Source organism: Colletotrichum costaricense, assembly GCF_030867565.1.
Source record: "Colletotrichum costaricense strain IMI 309622 chromosome Unknown Scaffold_18.1, whole genome shotgun sequence".
Classification (NCBI taxonomy): domain Eukaryota; kingdom Fungi; phylum Ascomycota; class Sordariomycetes; order Glomerellales; family Glomerellaceae; genus Colletotrichum; species Colletotrichum costaricense.
In genome coordinates this window covers 701,840-717,175 of record NW_026848247.1, presented here as the reverse complement: position 1 = coordinate 717,175, position 15,336 = coordinate 701,840, and the positions used below count along the sequence as shown (strand labels likewise).

Sequence of the window (15,336 nt, the reverse complement as noted above, 5' to 3'; positions counted from 1 at the left end):
GGCGTTGAGAACGAGAAAATATGCTTGACTGCAGATTCGGGCTCGGTGGAGAGGATCAAAGTTTGTACTATACCACGGCATTTTCCTCTATGCAAGCTGCGCGCCGAGAGCGGCGACTACTATTACTACATCCAAATTTATACTTGCCATGCGGAAGATGATCGTTTTCAATGTGTCTCGATATCCCGAATGAACCTAATCAGTACATGAGAGTCGCTTCGTGACAATTGTCCTCCGAGTTTTGGCCGTACTGAGACTGGCGCGAACAAGCGGCACGACACGTGCAGCGTTTGAGCTAAATCTTTTGTCATGGCTCTCAGACCGGACCGTTGGTAGCCAATTTGACTTTGTTGGGAGCTGCGCAAGTGGCACATCCGTCACTTACTGTGGCTCAATGATTTAGCGGACTCTACAGCCTGCAACCTGCTCTGATATGATTTTTTTGCTTTTTTCGAAAATGTGAACATCTCTCGGTGCTCACCCGAAATACAAGTACCTCGGGCGAATGACGTGAAGGGCCGTGGAGCATGCCCAGCTCCCTTGCACTGCCAAATTGCAAGCCATTATCACATGTCGAAGCTCTCCGCCAGGGATGAGGCATTGGGGTACTGGGGCGGGCGGCACGCATACCTAGCCAAGGAGCTGACAGAGCTTTGCCCACTGTTTAACTCCATCGTTTTACATTACTAGAGGATTGCCGTAGTATATATAGACGCTACCCTACCCTCGAATTCCGCACTATTTAACCTTAACCCTTTTTATAAGTTACCTATCCTTTCCTTTATTCTACCCTCTCCCTTATTAAAGGATTATTAAAATCGTAGTTTCGATAGTTTTATAAAAAATTAAGCTATAAGTACTTAACTAGCAAGGCTATAATATAAGTATAAGTATATTATAAAACTAAAGCTTATAAAGTCCTTTATATAAGCTTTACTTCTTAAAAAGTTCTTTTATAATACGATCTATATACCGGTTACTAAGTTATCGGTATTTTATTATTAATCGTATCCCGAATTTATTATAATTACTCCCCCCTTACGTAACTTTAATTCCTAAAGTTATTATATAATATCTTTTTTTAATACTAATAATAAAACTATTAACGTCGTTATTTATAATAAATTCCTTAAGGTATTAATAATATCTTTTCTTACTTAGGAATAAAGTATTACTCCTATTTTATTATCTAACGGATACTTTATTATTATTATTTAGTAATAGCGCGCTAACTAGTTACTAAGTTAGTAATACGTATTTATAATAAAGTATTCTAATCGTCGTAATATATAAGGGCCTACCTAACCTCGTAATTATTATTATTACTAAGCTATTAAGTAAAGTAAAAGATTTTTTCTTATTACTAGTTACGTATTTACTTTTTTTTTCCCCCTTTTTATTTAGTAACCGTTTTACGAATTCTTTCCTATATAACTATACCTTTTTTTTTTATAATATTCTAATTCCGTATTGTTTTTTAATTATAATTCTCTTACTATACTATTACTAAGTATTTATTAAAATATTTACTATTTTATATATTTAAAATATACTTAATATAAAGTATAATCCTAAAAAAAGCTTTTGCGATCTCCGTAATAGTACTCTCTATATACGCTACTTAGTTAGTATATATTATAATATTAACGAGCTTATTTATATTACTAGCGTTTACGTTACTAAATATATTATTTATTAAGTTAATAAGAAAAAGTATTTTACTATAAGTTATTAAGTCCTTACTAATCCGTTACTAAAATATTTAGTTAATAATATTTTTTAAATTCTCGAAGAGCTATATAGCGCTACCTAGTTTATTTAAAATACTTTTATAAAGTTCTATAATACTAAGGTGTAAAGTAACTTTAACTCTTATAAGCGCGGCTACGTTCTCTATACTTTTAGCTATATTACTAGCGCATAAGAGAAAGTTACTACTTATATTACTAACCCGTTAATAAGTAGTATAAAAAAAAAGATCTACTTCGAATAAGCTACTTTTTAAAAACTTATTATTAACTACGAATATCTAAACTTATTAATCTTAATTATAATAAGTTATTAATAATCGTTTAGTAAATATTTCCTCTTACTAACTTAAATTTTTTTTTAAGCTAGTATTATTAATATTAATAACTAGGCTAAGATTATCTCTTGCCTTAGTTACTTTTAGCTAGCTTACTTTTATAATAATAGCTACATAACCGCTTTATAAAATAGCCTCGACGCTCTAATTTAGTACTATAAAGAGACTCCCTAAGATATTACTATTATACGTATTTAAGAGTTTTTTAATTTCTTTATTTTTTATAAGCGCATTACTAAGTACTTAGTAAATAAAGTACTTACTTATATTATTATTATATATAGTACTACCTCTATTTCCCGCAGTCCTAAGACTCGGACTCTTATTAAGAAGTATACTTTTATTACTAACTATATTCTTAATAATAAATACGAGCGGGACGACTTTAGGTTTAAATTTAATAAGTCCCGGCATAAGAATAACGACTTTAAAAAGCTCCTTAATAATTTAAAAAATTTTCTTTTTTAATATTATAATAAGCGCTATTATTTTAATACTAACGACTTATTAACCCCTACCCGTACTACTCTTTTTAATATAAATAAGGGTTCCCTAGCCCTTAATTACGTTACTCTAAACCTCGATATAGTTAATATTATATTCCTCCCGCTCTAAATAAAAGCTTTATAATAGCTTAACGTAGTTATTATTATAACTAAAGTTAAAGCTACGGGTCGTAGTTAGTAGTTCGACGTTAATAAGTTTTTTATAAATATTAATATTACTAAGGCCCCTTAGTTTAACTTAGAGGACGAGAGTAGTATTTTAAATAACGTTTATTATTACTAACCCGTTAATAACGATAATAATATTATACCCCCTATTTTACTTTTTATTATACTTCTTATTATAGTTCCCATTATACTTCTTATTATAGCTCTTATCGTACCTCCTATTATAGCTCTTATTATACTTCTTATTATAGCTCCCGTCGTACTTCTTATTATAACTCCCGTTATACTTCTTATTATAGTTCTTAGTAATAATTAAGTAGCGAACGCTTTATAAACTACTATTATTATTATATATAATAACCTATATAACTTTAACTACTTTCTTTTTACTTATTATAATATTAATAAAGTTAATAATTTTATTCTAAATAATTAACTTAATACGCATATAAAGCCTCTCTACTTTTTATTTACTAAGTATAATATTATTATTAACTATTACGCTTTAAAAATATATACTAAAGCTATTATTATTATTATTAATATTACGTAGGTTATTCCCTTTATATAGCTAAATCTTAGTAATCCCTTAGTAACGTATTACTAAGGGTTATAATATTATATTTTTTTTTTAAAAATTACGCTAAGTTAAATAAAAAGGGTTCTATAAAATATTATTAATTAACTTATTTTTAATAACTTTTTACTACGAACTTAATATTTATTATCCTATTTTATATATATCCTTTTTTTATAGTATTCGAATTTTTTAATTACTTCTACTATGTTTTTAAGATATTTAATAGGCTCTTACGTATTATACTCCGTAAGCTACCTAGCCTATTTAACAAAATAACGTAAGTTTTCTCCTTCGCTTTATTTTATAACGATTTTTTTAACTTCTTAAATATCTTACTTATCCTCTAGCTCTAAGAAATTTGCTATTTAATTACTAACCGTTCAGTAATTTCCCTATAGTTCGAGCTAAGAAACTAAGAAAATATTATGCATTTTTTAATATTACTCTAATAAGTATACTTAATAAGCCTATTTACTTACCCTTTCGGCTATTATTATTTTAATATATCTTAGTACTAGTTTATTATTTTTAAAACGTATATTTTTCGTTAATAAGCTAACGACCTCTTTATAATTAAACTCTTTTAGAGTATATTTTTTATTATAATAAGCTACTTAGCTTTTAAAAACTTATGCCTAGGCTTACGTAGCCTAGGCCCTAATCTTACTAATTTTTTAAACCCTTTTATAAACCCCCTAGACTATAGCTTTATAATTAAATATATATTTAACGTACTTAGGATAGTAGCCGTATAATACTATATATAAAAATACTTTTATAATAAAGTATAAGCTATTATTATATATAAACTTAGCCTCTTCTAACTATACTACTTACCTATTTAATAAGCCCTTAGCATAAATCTTTAAATACTTTTTTAATATTTAATAAGTCCGCTCTATTTAACTATCCGTTTATAAATAATATATAATAAATAGTTAATAATATATCGCCCGTTTTTTAATAAACTCCTCTTAAAATACGCTTATAAAAAGCTTATTTCTATCTATAATAATACTTTCTAGCGTACTAAACTTATATTCGATCTCCTTATATAAGATACTTATTATTTATACTATATTAAACGTCTTAATAATAAATAAGAACTTTACAAACTTTATTATATAATAAATAATAACTAAAATATAGTTATACTTAGCGCCGTTATTACGAGCGCTTAGTAATAACCCCGTAATAAAGTTTATAAATATTTTTTAAAATAAATATAAGAGTAATAGTAATAACTATAGCTACCTATACAGCTTATATTTTAAAGTTATAATTCCTAAATAATACTCGTAGTTCTTAATATATTCCTAAATATCCTATTAAATATCTTCTTAATAAAACTTTCTTTAAATTAGCTTAAGAGTTTTTATAGCTCCTATATAACCTACCCTATAATTATTATAATATTAGTAAAAGATCTCTATTTAAAAAGACTTTATTTAAAAAATAATAAATCTTTTTTTAAAAAATAGTATACCCTATTTGTTAAGTAAATATACTCTTAGCTCGCTAACTATAATATAAACTCTTATTAATTATAATATATAAAACTCGTTTTTAACTTATAATCCTTTAATAAGCTCCTTAGTTTTTAATAAGAAACGGGAAGTAAATACCGTTTTACCCCTTATAAGCTCTTTTATAACGGGACGTAGGATATACTATTTTAATATAATAACCCTAGCTCTATTTAACTCCTTTTTATCCTTACTAAACTATTAACGAGCGTTTATTAATAACTCTTTTACTTTTTTACCTCGAGTTATTACGGTAGTAACTATTATTATTTTATTAGTACGCTCTATAATACGCTATTAATATAGGGAGGAGGATTCTCTATCCTTAGAGCTAGTTAATATCTAATTAGGATTACGAAAGGAGGCTTCGATTATTTAAATATATACTTTAGTAATATTATTTTTTCTTTTTAAATTAATTATTTTTTATTAAACGTCGGGTAGTAGTTCGTTAATAAAACGTAGTTTCTAAACTAATATAAAGAGGACGTTTTTATAAAGTATTTCCCCCTCTATATAATTTAGCTTTTTAAATAGACCGTTCGCTAAGTTTATTTTCCTTAGCTAGTATTCTAAGTTAAAATTAAATATTAATAATTTATATACTTATCTCGCGAGCTTTTTTTAAAAGTCCCGCGCTAGTATACTAATTATTTTTTTAAAGGCTTAGTAATCCGTTAAGATTATAAACTTTTATAAAAAGCCCTAGAAGTAATAAGCCTAGTACTCTAATCCTTTTATTATAATAAGTAGTTTTTATTAACCCGTAGCCTATTATTATTCTATATCTAAGAGCTTTTATAATTAATAAATAACGGGTCGCTATTCTCTATTAGCTTATTATAATAAAATTACTATAATAACTTTAACCGAAGTATCGGTTTTTATTTATATAATACGTTATAAGTTCTAGTATATAAGTATAATTACCGAAGTAAAAGTAACCTTTAACTAATTAAACGCCTTATTTATTTCCTTAGTCTATTAAAAATCCTTTACTTACCCCTTTTCTATTTTTAGTAATACTATTATTAGTATAATAATACCTAAGTATTTAATAATAAACTTCTAATAAAAGTTATAAAACCCTAGGAATACTTAAATATCCCTAATAAACTCTAGCGCTTTTTAATTAGCAATCGTTCGTACTCATAACGGGTTAATCTTAATTCTTTTTAATATAATAATATAACTTAAGAATTCGACCCTTTTTTAATAAAACGAGTACTTTAATAGTTTAGTAAAAAGCTTATATAACCGTAGCCGTTAGAGAACCTTTTTAATATCCTTTATATACTACTCCCTTATTATTAAATAGATTATTAAATTATCTATATATACTATATAATAAATATTTAATAAGTTAGTGAGCGTTCGGTAAATATATGCTTAAAATATTATAAGTATGTTCGTTAGTTTAAAAGGTATAATAGTATATTTAAAGTGGCCGTATTAGCTCTAGAACGCTATTTTCTATTAGTCTTTTTTTTTAATCTAGATATAATAATAGGCATCCTTAATATTTATTTTTAAAATCTATTTTACTTTATAAAGCCTATTTAGGAGCTCGTTAATAAGTGGTAGTAGGTATCGATTTTTTATAATTACTTTATTTAGCCCGTAGTAGTTTATATAGAGGTATAGCGTACCGTCCTTTTTTAGTATAAATAAGATTAGTACTCTAGCCTTACTAACTAAAAATATAATATAACTATTTACTAAGTTCTTAGTAATATACGTACGAAGCTTATTAAGTTATTTTTTACTTAGCGAATAAATAGGGCTATATAGTAGTTTAGTACTTAGAACTAGGTTAATTAAGTATTCTACCCCGCTATATAATTACGGTCCTTTTACTAACTACTTATTAAACGTCTTTACCTCTAATTAAAGTTTTAATAATAGACCTCTTTATAATTTAGTCTTTATTATCCCTATAATACTTCTTATAATAGTAATATATAATATATAAGCCCTTTTATAATTCTTAATAATATTGCGAGCTATTATTTTTAGTTTAGTAATAAAAATAAGCTCGTATAACTATATATTCGTTATAGTATTAATATAAATACCCTCTTAGCTTATTAATAGTTATAATAATAAAAAGTTTACTATTTTTTTATCCTTATTAACTATAGTAAATAATTACTAAATCTTCTTTAGCTACTTATAATAGTTAATAAGGAAGAGTATTAATTAATAAGCCTTCCCTTAGCCTATAGTTTTATTCTAAAAGTCCCTTAATAAAGGGGCTATAATAGTAACTAGGGTTAACCCTAAGTAAGTTACGAGCCTAGTATTAATAATATCTATTTTAAAATATATATCTATATTAACTTCTATTAGCCTTTTAGTAACCCCTCGTAAAACTATTATCCTACTTTTTATAATTATTCTTATTAATACCCTTTTAATACTTAGCGTAAGTATATTAAGTATATTACCTATACCTATTCGTTTTTTAAAAAGTCGACTTTTATAACTCTTAGCTCGGTAATAACCCGTTAAACGGTTATTAATATTAACTTTAATTAGGGGTACGTCGGCTTATTATCGCCCCGACTTCTTAACTTATTTTTTTAATACTTATTAAATATATAGCCTAACTTATTATATATAAAGTACTTAATATTACTACTACGACGCTTTTATAATAGCTTAGTATAAGTATTTTTATTATATAGCTTTTATAATATTACTCTTAATAAGTCTCTAAAGCCTAGCCCCTTAAAGCTCTCCCTACTCTTTTTTTTATAAAAAGGGGATATTTAATACGGTTACTTTAATAATAAATATAGCCTCTTCTTACCGTCCTTTTATAACTAATTACCGCCCTTTTACTAATTTAATAACTATAGTTTATTAGCTTCGTAAGCTATATTATATACTTTTTTAATTAAGACCTTATAACGAATTAAGTCGTCCTATAATTAAAATAGTAGTTTAAAAAAGAATTAGTATACCTTTATTTTTAAGTTCTTTATATTTTTTATACTTAGGTTATAATAAATTACTAACTATTTAGTAAAGAACTAAGTAGGGGTCTAACCCTCTTTTAGTTTCTTTATTCTTAGCTTTTTATAATATTCCCATTCTTATGTTTTAGGGTTTATGTATTATTAATAAACGAACGCTAAGAAGTTACTTTAAAAAAGGGGATCCTAAAGGCTTTTTTTATAATTACGCTATTACGTTTATAACGATAGGGATATTTTAAATAAGGCCTATTTAATATACTATTTTATAGTACTTTCTGTACGAAGATTATTACCTATTTTTATAATAATAATTTAGTTTATTACTTAGGTACTCGTAAACTCTTCTCTAATTAGTTTATAATTATAAAAAAGAGGCTTTTTATATTCTTATTAACTTAGATACGTTACTAATTACTTAATAAGCTATTAAATAAGCTCTTCGTATCGACGCTATTCTTAATTTCGGTTTTTAATTATTATCTCTATTATTTTATAAAAATAAGTTATTATTAGGTTTATAAAGTTTACTAAACTAGCTATTTTAATATTACCCGCACCTTTATATATACTTAAACCTCGTATATCTAATAATTAGTTATTAATAAACGCCCCGTTTATAACGGATAAGGTCCTCGGGGTATTAACGGGGTAACTAATCCGTAAGAGTAATTTACCCCGATTATTTTCTTTATTTAGCTCTTTTATAAATACTAGCATTTAAATAGGACTTACCCTATAATAAGCTCGTTCCCCTAAATAGAATAGGGTCGAGTAGTTAATTCTAAATAGCTATAACTCGTTAATACTAATAGCTCTTTACTAATAACTAAGTATTACTTTGTTAATATTCCGTTCGTTTTTATAATTTATTATTATTTATATTAATTACTTTATAAAAATAAAAGTTTTAGAATTATAAAAAATTAGGCTATAAATACTTAACTAGCGAGGTTATAATATAAGTATAAGTATATTATAAAACTAAAACTTATAGAGTCCTTTATATAAGCTCTATTTTTTAAAAAGTTCTTTTATAATACGATCCGTATACTAGTCGTTAAGTTATTAGCGTCCTATTACTAGTCGTATCCCGAATTTATTATAAGTTTATTAATAAGCTAGTATTATTATTTAGAAATAGGTAACTTATTTTTATATATAAGTACTAAGAGTTTTATTATTATAAAAATAATAATAAATATATTAGAGTACTTAAGAGAGTTTTTTAATAAATTTTTAATACTATTTAAAATAATTATTTTCGAGCTATAAAAAAAAGCCGAGGCGTTATATTAATACGGCCCTATTTATTTTATTAATATTAATAATACCTTTTTTAATATAGGATATATTAATAATATTTTATAATTACGTTACTATATTTTATAAATTGTACTTAACGTTAGCGAGGTTTTTAGCGTTATTTACTAGGTCTTTTATTAAGGTCGTTATTATAAGGTTAGTTTAGTTATTAATATTTTAATAAGTATTTTAACTTAACTTAGAGGCTCTTATAGCTCTTAAGGAGAGGTTTTTAAGGGACTTATAATTAGACTTTTTACTTATTATAAGCGAAGCTATTATAATTAAAGCTATAGTACTACTTACGGACCTCGATAGTAAGTAGTTAGTAATATAGTTATTTTTCTTTTATAATAAGTTTAAAAAAGTATCTTAATTTAAGTGCTAGGTAGGTACTATATTGTTTTATTAAAACTGTATTCTTGTACTTGTGACTTAGAAAGAATTAACTTTCTTCGATAACAAGGTACTTAGACAGAGCTTGCCTGCCCACCCCCAGCTTTATGTACAGCAGCTCGGGAAGCAGCGGCAGCGCAGGTGTGTGGGGTACCTTTGGGGTCTCGTGGTCAACATGAACCATGACATTATCCCACAGTTACACTGGGCAAATACAGCAACCACTCACTGTGGAGGGGATAATCCTGGGGGGATGAGGGGAAGGAAGCTGCTGCAGCCTGCCCCAGATCATCCGGCAGCATCAAAAGGGAAACATTGCAAATGGAAGTTGCTGTGGGAATTCGGCGGCAGATCCGGACCCTGCCTGCTACCTTGCCCTCCGTGCAGCAGGCCGCAAAACATAAGAGAGGTAATGTCCGTAACCCTTTTATTGCCGTGGGCCGAGCCAAACCACAGACACCTGTGACCTACGTGCCTACCTACCTTACCTATCCGCACCGAAACCTCACAGCTGTCTGGCTGTCATCGGCACGGTGGTTCGGGTCGAGTCAACAAGTACCTTTCCTTCTCCAATTTGGCATAGAACGAACTCACGGGCTTCGAGTCAACTCATCGGCCCTCCTCTCCCGCAGCCGCCGGACCGTTCGAAGACACGATTCTACCTTACTCTCGCATCCCTCTCCCTCTCCATCTTAGCGTCCACCATCCGCTCGCCCGCTCGTTCGTTCGACCGCACGCGCGCTTCTTCTTCTACCACTTGGTACTACTACGGACCTTGGATCTCGATCAATCTTGTCAGAATCTGCGAAAGCTCACCCGCAACACCCAGGCTCGACGTCGCAAACTCACCGTCCTTCTCTCACTCTCTCTTTATCTCTGTATATCTATCCTTCTGCTTGATCTACAACCCATCCTCCCAACCTGTCTTACCCGTCCAGCCCTCTCCCTAGGAACTGGAATGCAAGCACCATCCTGATCAGAGACACGACGCTCGCCTCACGCCACCCGCCCATAATGCCATAATTGCCATGAACACCAAATATCACTCGTCACTATCCTCATCAGCATTGCTTCCCCCCGCCAGCTTGGGATCCTGCATGGTCTTCACCACCACAGTCGCCGTCGCGCAACCATGGGAGTAGTCGTTGCGCTCTGGCAAGTGGCCGTAGATGTGACGCAATTCTGGCAACGGGTACGTATGGTCTTGTAGTTCTCCCCAGGGTATCCGTTGCATTTGCTCTGCTCGTTTGACACGAGCTTGTTCGCAACGGATACCTTAGCTTGATTAGCATGTGCTGCGGCTGACCTCGAATGCGCCCATCAACAGAAACTCCGCGATTGGTACACACGCAAGACCCCCATCGAACTATGGCTCGAACTACTTCGCCATGCCGAAGCCTTCGAAGACTGGGAAGAGGCGGCCCTGCATCTAGATAACCTGCTTGGGCTGGACTTGTGGTGAGAAAAGACCCCCATCCAAATCGTGTTAGTGTCTCACAAACACATGCTAAAAGGCTTTATCAACAGGAGGAATAATCCAACGTCCAAGTACTACGATTACCGCCTAATCAACGAGCGCCTCAACTCTCTCATTACTGCGAGAGAAGATGGGAACCTGAACCAACTGGTCAACCTCCTTCGTTCCGGCCTGATTCGCAACTTGGGCAACGTCACTGCCCCGACGCTTTACAACCGGTCCTTCGCTGGCACCAAGTATCTAATAGAGGAATACATTACGCAGATTGCTGAAGCGGTCGAGGATATCACCCACTTGCCGACGACGCCTGGGTCTGATCCTCATGGAGCACCTGTCGGACTGACAAACCAGATGAAGCTGGATTTTATCCATGATACAAGGCAGGCTTTCGGTAGGAGTACGCTCGTCCTGCAAGGCGGTGCCATATTCGGAGTATGTCATCTTGGTGTCGTGAAGGCGTTATTTCTTCGAGGTCTCCTGCCGCGGATCATCACCGGAACCGCGACGGGCGCTCTCATTGCCGCATTGGTGGCCATTCACACCGAAGAGGAGCTCCCCCACGTCCTCAAGGGAGAGGGTATCGACCTGTCTGCTTTTTCTGGGAAATCCAAGTCTGAAAAGGGCCCACAAAAGGAGCAGTCCTACGCAACGAGATGGAATACTCTTTTGCGGAGGCTAAAGAGATTCACTCGAGAAGGCTATTTCCTTGACGTCAAAGTGTTAGAGGACTGCGTGCGAGCCAACGTGGGTGACCTAACTTTCGAGGAAGCGTATAATCGGAGCAAGAGGGTGTTGAATATCACCGTTGCAACCGCCGATCAAGGCGGTGTTCCAACGCTGCTCAACTACCTGACAGCACCCAACGTGGTGAGTACTTGTTTTGTTCTTCAAAAGGAAGCGGCAGCATGCTGACATATACAAGCTTATCTGGACTGCCGCGGTCGCTTCGAATGCTTCCACTGCAACATTGTATGGTCACCGGGAAACCACAGTTCTCTGCAAAGATGCCCATGGCAACATCGTACCATGGGCACCCGCAAACACAATCGACTTCCACCACTGGACTCACGTATCTTATTCGGACCGCGAGTCACCCCTTTTGAGAATTGCCGAGCTGTTCAACGTAAACCACTTCATCGTCAGCCAGGCTCGGCCTTACCTTATTCCGTTCTTGCAGAGCGATATGCATGGCCCATCCCTCATGGAGACGCGTAATAGCACAACGTCCATTACAGCATTCCTAGCTCGTATGGTTGGGTTAGAGCTCAGGCACCGGCTGCGCCAGCTGGACACGTTACGCCTCCTTCCAGCAGGCATCCGGCGCTTCCTCGTCGACGAACAAGTGCCAGGCGCGTCCATGACGTTAGTCCCAGAAGTGACCGCTGGCGACTTTGTGCGCCTGCTCGAGACGCCGACTAGAGAAACGCTGGACTATTGGATATCGAGAGGGGAGCGGAGCGTGTGGCCTGCCGTTGCCGCGCTTCGCATCCGTTGCGCGGTTGAAAACGAGCTAGATAGGTCCTATCAAACCGTCCGAAGGTTGAAGGCGGGCGGGCTCAGGAGAAAGGGCTCAACGGCGGCGGCGGCATCGATGGACAATAATAGCAAGGAACGGAGAGCTAGCAGTCTCGGGGCCGCATATTGACAGCGTCGCCCGCAGGCAGAGTGTGGATCGCGGCTGGTCACAGGAAATGACAAGGGGGCTACAGCTACGATTTGAATAATCCGATATGATCCTGGTGCATGCAACGCCCACGTTGAGTGAAGACGCACGCAAGCTTACCCTCTCTGCGCAAGGCGTTTTGCAGTTGGGGGCGGGCTTATGTCCAGATACAAGCATGTTCTGGTTGGCCGTGGTGGGGCGGACGTGCAAGCTCCGACAAACGATACGGTGTTGTCGAGGGCATGCGGAATGCGCATCGGTAGTGATCGAGGGCAAGATGTTCTCGAAGCTTGCCTCTTTGGGCTGTCAGTCAGGCGTTGGAGGTGGGCTCCGCAAGGTGTAGGAGTTGCAGGAGGTTCAGCTCGGCCGGGATGAGGGGAGGAGCGATAGGTGTTCATAGCTTTGTATGACGAAGAGAAGCGTCCAGTGACGAGTCTGATGACCCAAATTCACGAGAGCCTTTTTTTTCTTGTTGCTATATCCATACCCTAACTACATGATGCCAAATCTGGAGACCGACGGGTGTGCACCTGATGAACCTACATGAAAAAGCAACAAGCATGAGCAGGGAGCGGGACCGTGAACGCCTTGCCGCGCGCCCTCGCCATGCAGGTGTTTGCATGCTCGTTTATCCCTCATCAGAGTCGCAGTTGTCCCCCTTGGACGCTTGTGAGCCTTGCCAATGGTCCGGATGGCTAGGCGGAGGTTCCCCGTACAAGTCGTCATGCATGCCGCGGCCACACACCATAGGGTCAGCAAGCAGATACAGGTACGAGAGCGTGAGCAATTGGGATAAAGGGGTGGCAGGATGGCCAGTGAAGGAGGAAGTAAGTGACAGCCTGCTGCATGTCTTGGGCGGGCCCCGGCCGGCAAGGGTCCGGCGCAGAAGAGACCGGCACGCTAGAAGTCTTCTCGAAGGTCGTGGATGGGGCACATGAAAACCAACGCTAGGATTGGTGGCAGGGCTGGCGGCGATGGGCAGTAGTAACAGATTCGGGGATCCTAACGTTCTTGGCGCCGTTTTCCCTGGATGAATCGGCACCACAGCTCTCGAGACAGGCAGCAAGGATATGAAAATATTTCGCGCAGAGGTCACAGGAACGCAGATAGTGCGTGGACCTCCTCCTTCTCGAGCAGGGCGTTGGCTCTTCGCAGGGGGCTGGTTGGTGGTTGACGATCGACGTTCCTCAACCCTCATGCCGCCGTGGCTATCGTTGCATGCCAAGGAGTTCGGGGAAGTTTTCCGGGCTGCTTGAAAGCATATCGAATTCAAGGGGCCGGGTCAGACACGTTGCCCCGTCTCTGGAGGCGTCACTTTGAGAGCAGCTGGACAAGCCGACAAGGTGGTCGCCCAAACGCCAAATACAGTGTTGCAACGTGTAGGACTCCCTCAGGAGTCCTGCATGTGTCCTGCTTTACAAATCGCTAAACGGGACAGAATCCAGGACTCGCGCCCGAGAATTGTGGCTCGGCGTCTCAAAGCTGCCGTTCGGTGCTGCCCGGCCTCTTTGCCGTCATGTGAGAAGGGGCACCTCGAAGATCTCTTTCCTGTAGCGGCCGGCGATGGGCCCCGTGCTTCTCTCGGGGGCTCCTGTTTACTCAACAATACTCCCTTGGGCCTTGGGTGCTATTGTGCATATAGCAGACTGATATAGCCTGGCTTTTCGTGTGGTTCGTGGTGTGTAAGCTTGCATGCTCTTCCTGCACCGGTCCTGCTCCCCATAGGCACGCTGCCAGCAAGACCGACTGCGGGGAACGGGGGAAATATTCAGCACAATGGTTGGCTGCCCGGATACTGCTGATACAGGCCGGCGCAAACGTCTGGCGCTCGGGTTTAGTGTCGTGACGTCGACGGACCTTGTCTCTTCAGAGGTACATCCATCAAAGACAGCTGAAAGGTTGCCATTGTGTGTGCTGGCACTGCTGCTGATGCAATGCAGGACCAGTATGTTGGCAGGATGCTGATCGGAGTCCATGCCCGACGTCGGGCCCTGTGCGGTGACAGCCAGACTGCAAGACATCAGATGGCAGAGCGCCAAGAAATCGGAGCCAGGTGCAGAGTTGAGTCACAGCCCAAGTTCCGACGAAGATAGGTTACTCGGATGGCCTGATAAGTCGTCGCGGGACATGAGAGGTCCTAAATCGGCTGGCTGGCCGCCGGCACGTACCCAAGAGCACCTTAGGGGCAGATTCCGCGCGGAACAAAGCTTCGCTAAACAGAGTTTCGGTGTCGATCCAATGACGCTGCTGGCCCGAGCATCTGGGGAATCCCAGGCCGCGAGTAACCGCGCCATACCAACAAGCTTAGGCAATGCCGTTACGATCTTGCTCGGTAATCTTGTACTCGTTGAGAGCGAGTGATTGGACCGGGGAGCTCCTATCTGGCCTTGAAGCCGGCGGAAGGTAATGGCGTGCGTGCCTATGTGATTTGAAGATGGAATTGGATAATGGTCCAAACGACAGGCTGTAGGGCAACGTCGTGTGCAATCATATTGCAGATGGCCGGCGGGCTGTGTGACACAGCGGCGGGAGATTGTCGAAAGGGAACGTATCGATTCGCGCGTCCCTTGCACCGAAAAGTTGATGGTGCCATGCTCGGGACTGGCTTGTGAGTGACCAAAAGGACGGGATGCTCTTGATGTTGTCCGATT

General features: G+C 36.8%; 1 protein-coding gene across 1 annotated transcript; it reads left to right on the top strand.

Moving 5' to 3' along the window:
* Nucleotides 1–10,677: 10,677 nt before the first annotated feature.
* CCOS01_13782 (patatin-like phospholipase) lies at nucleotides 10,678–12,667 on the top strand (the record flags this gene model as incomplete). Its single annotated transcript, XM_060461927.1, has 4 exons — nucleotides 10,678–10,737; nucleotides 10,873–11,003; nucleotides 11,073–11,889; nucleotides 11,945–12,667. The coding sequence occupies 4 exons, from the start codon at nucleotides 10,678–10,680 to the stop codon at nucleotides 12,665–12,667; spliced, it is 1,731 nt and encodes a 576-aa protein (XP_060307647.1).
* Between the last annotated feature and the right edge of the window lie 2,669 nt (nucleotides 12,668–15,336).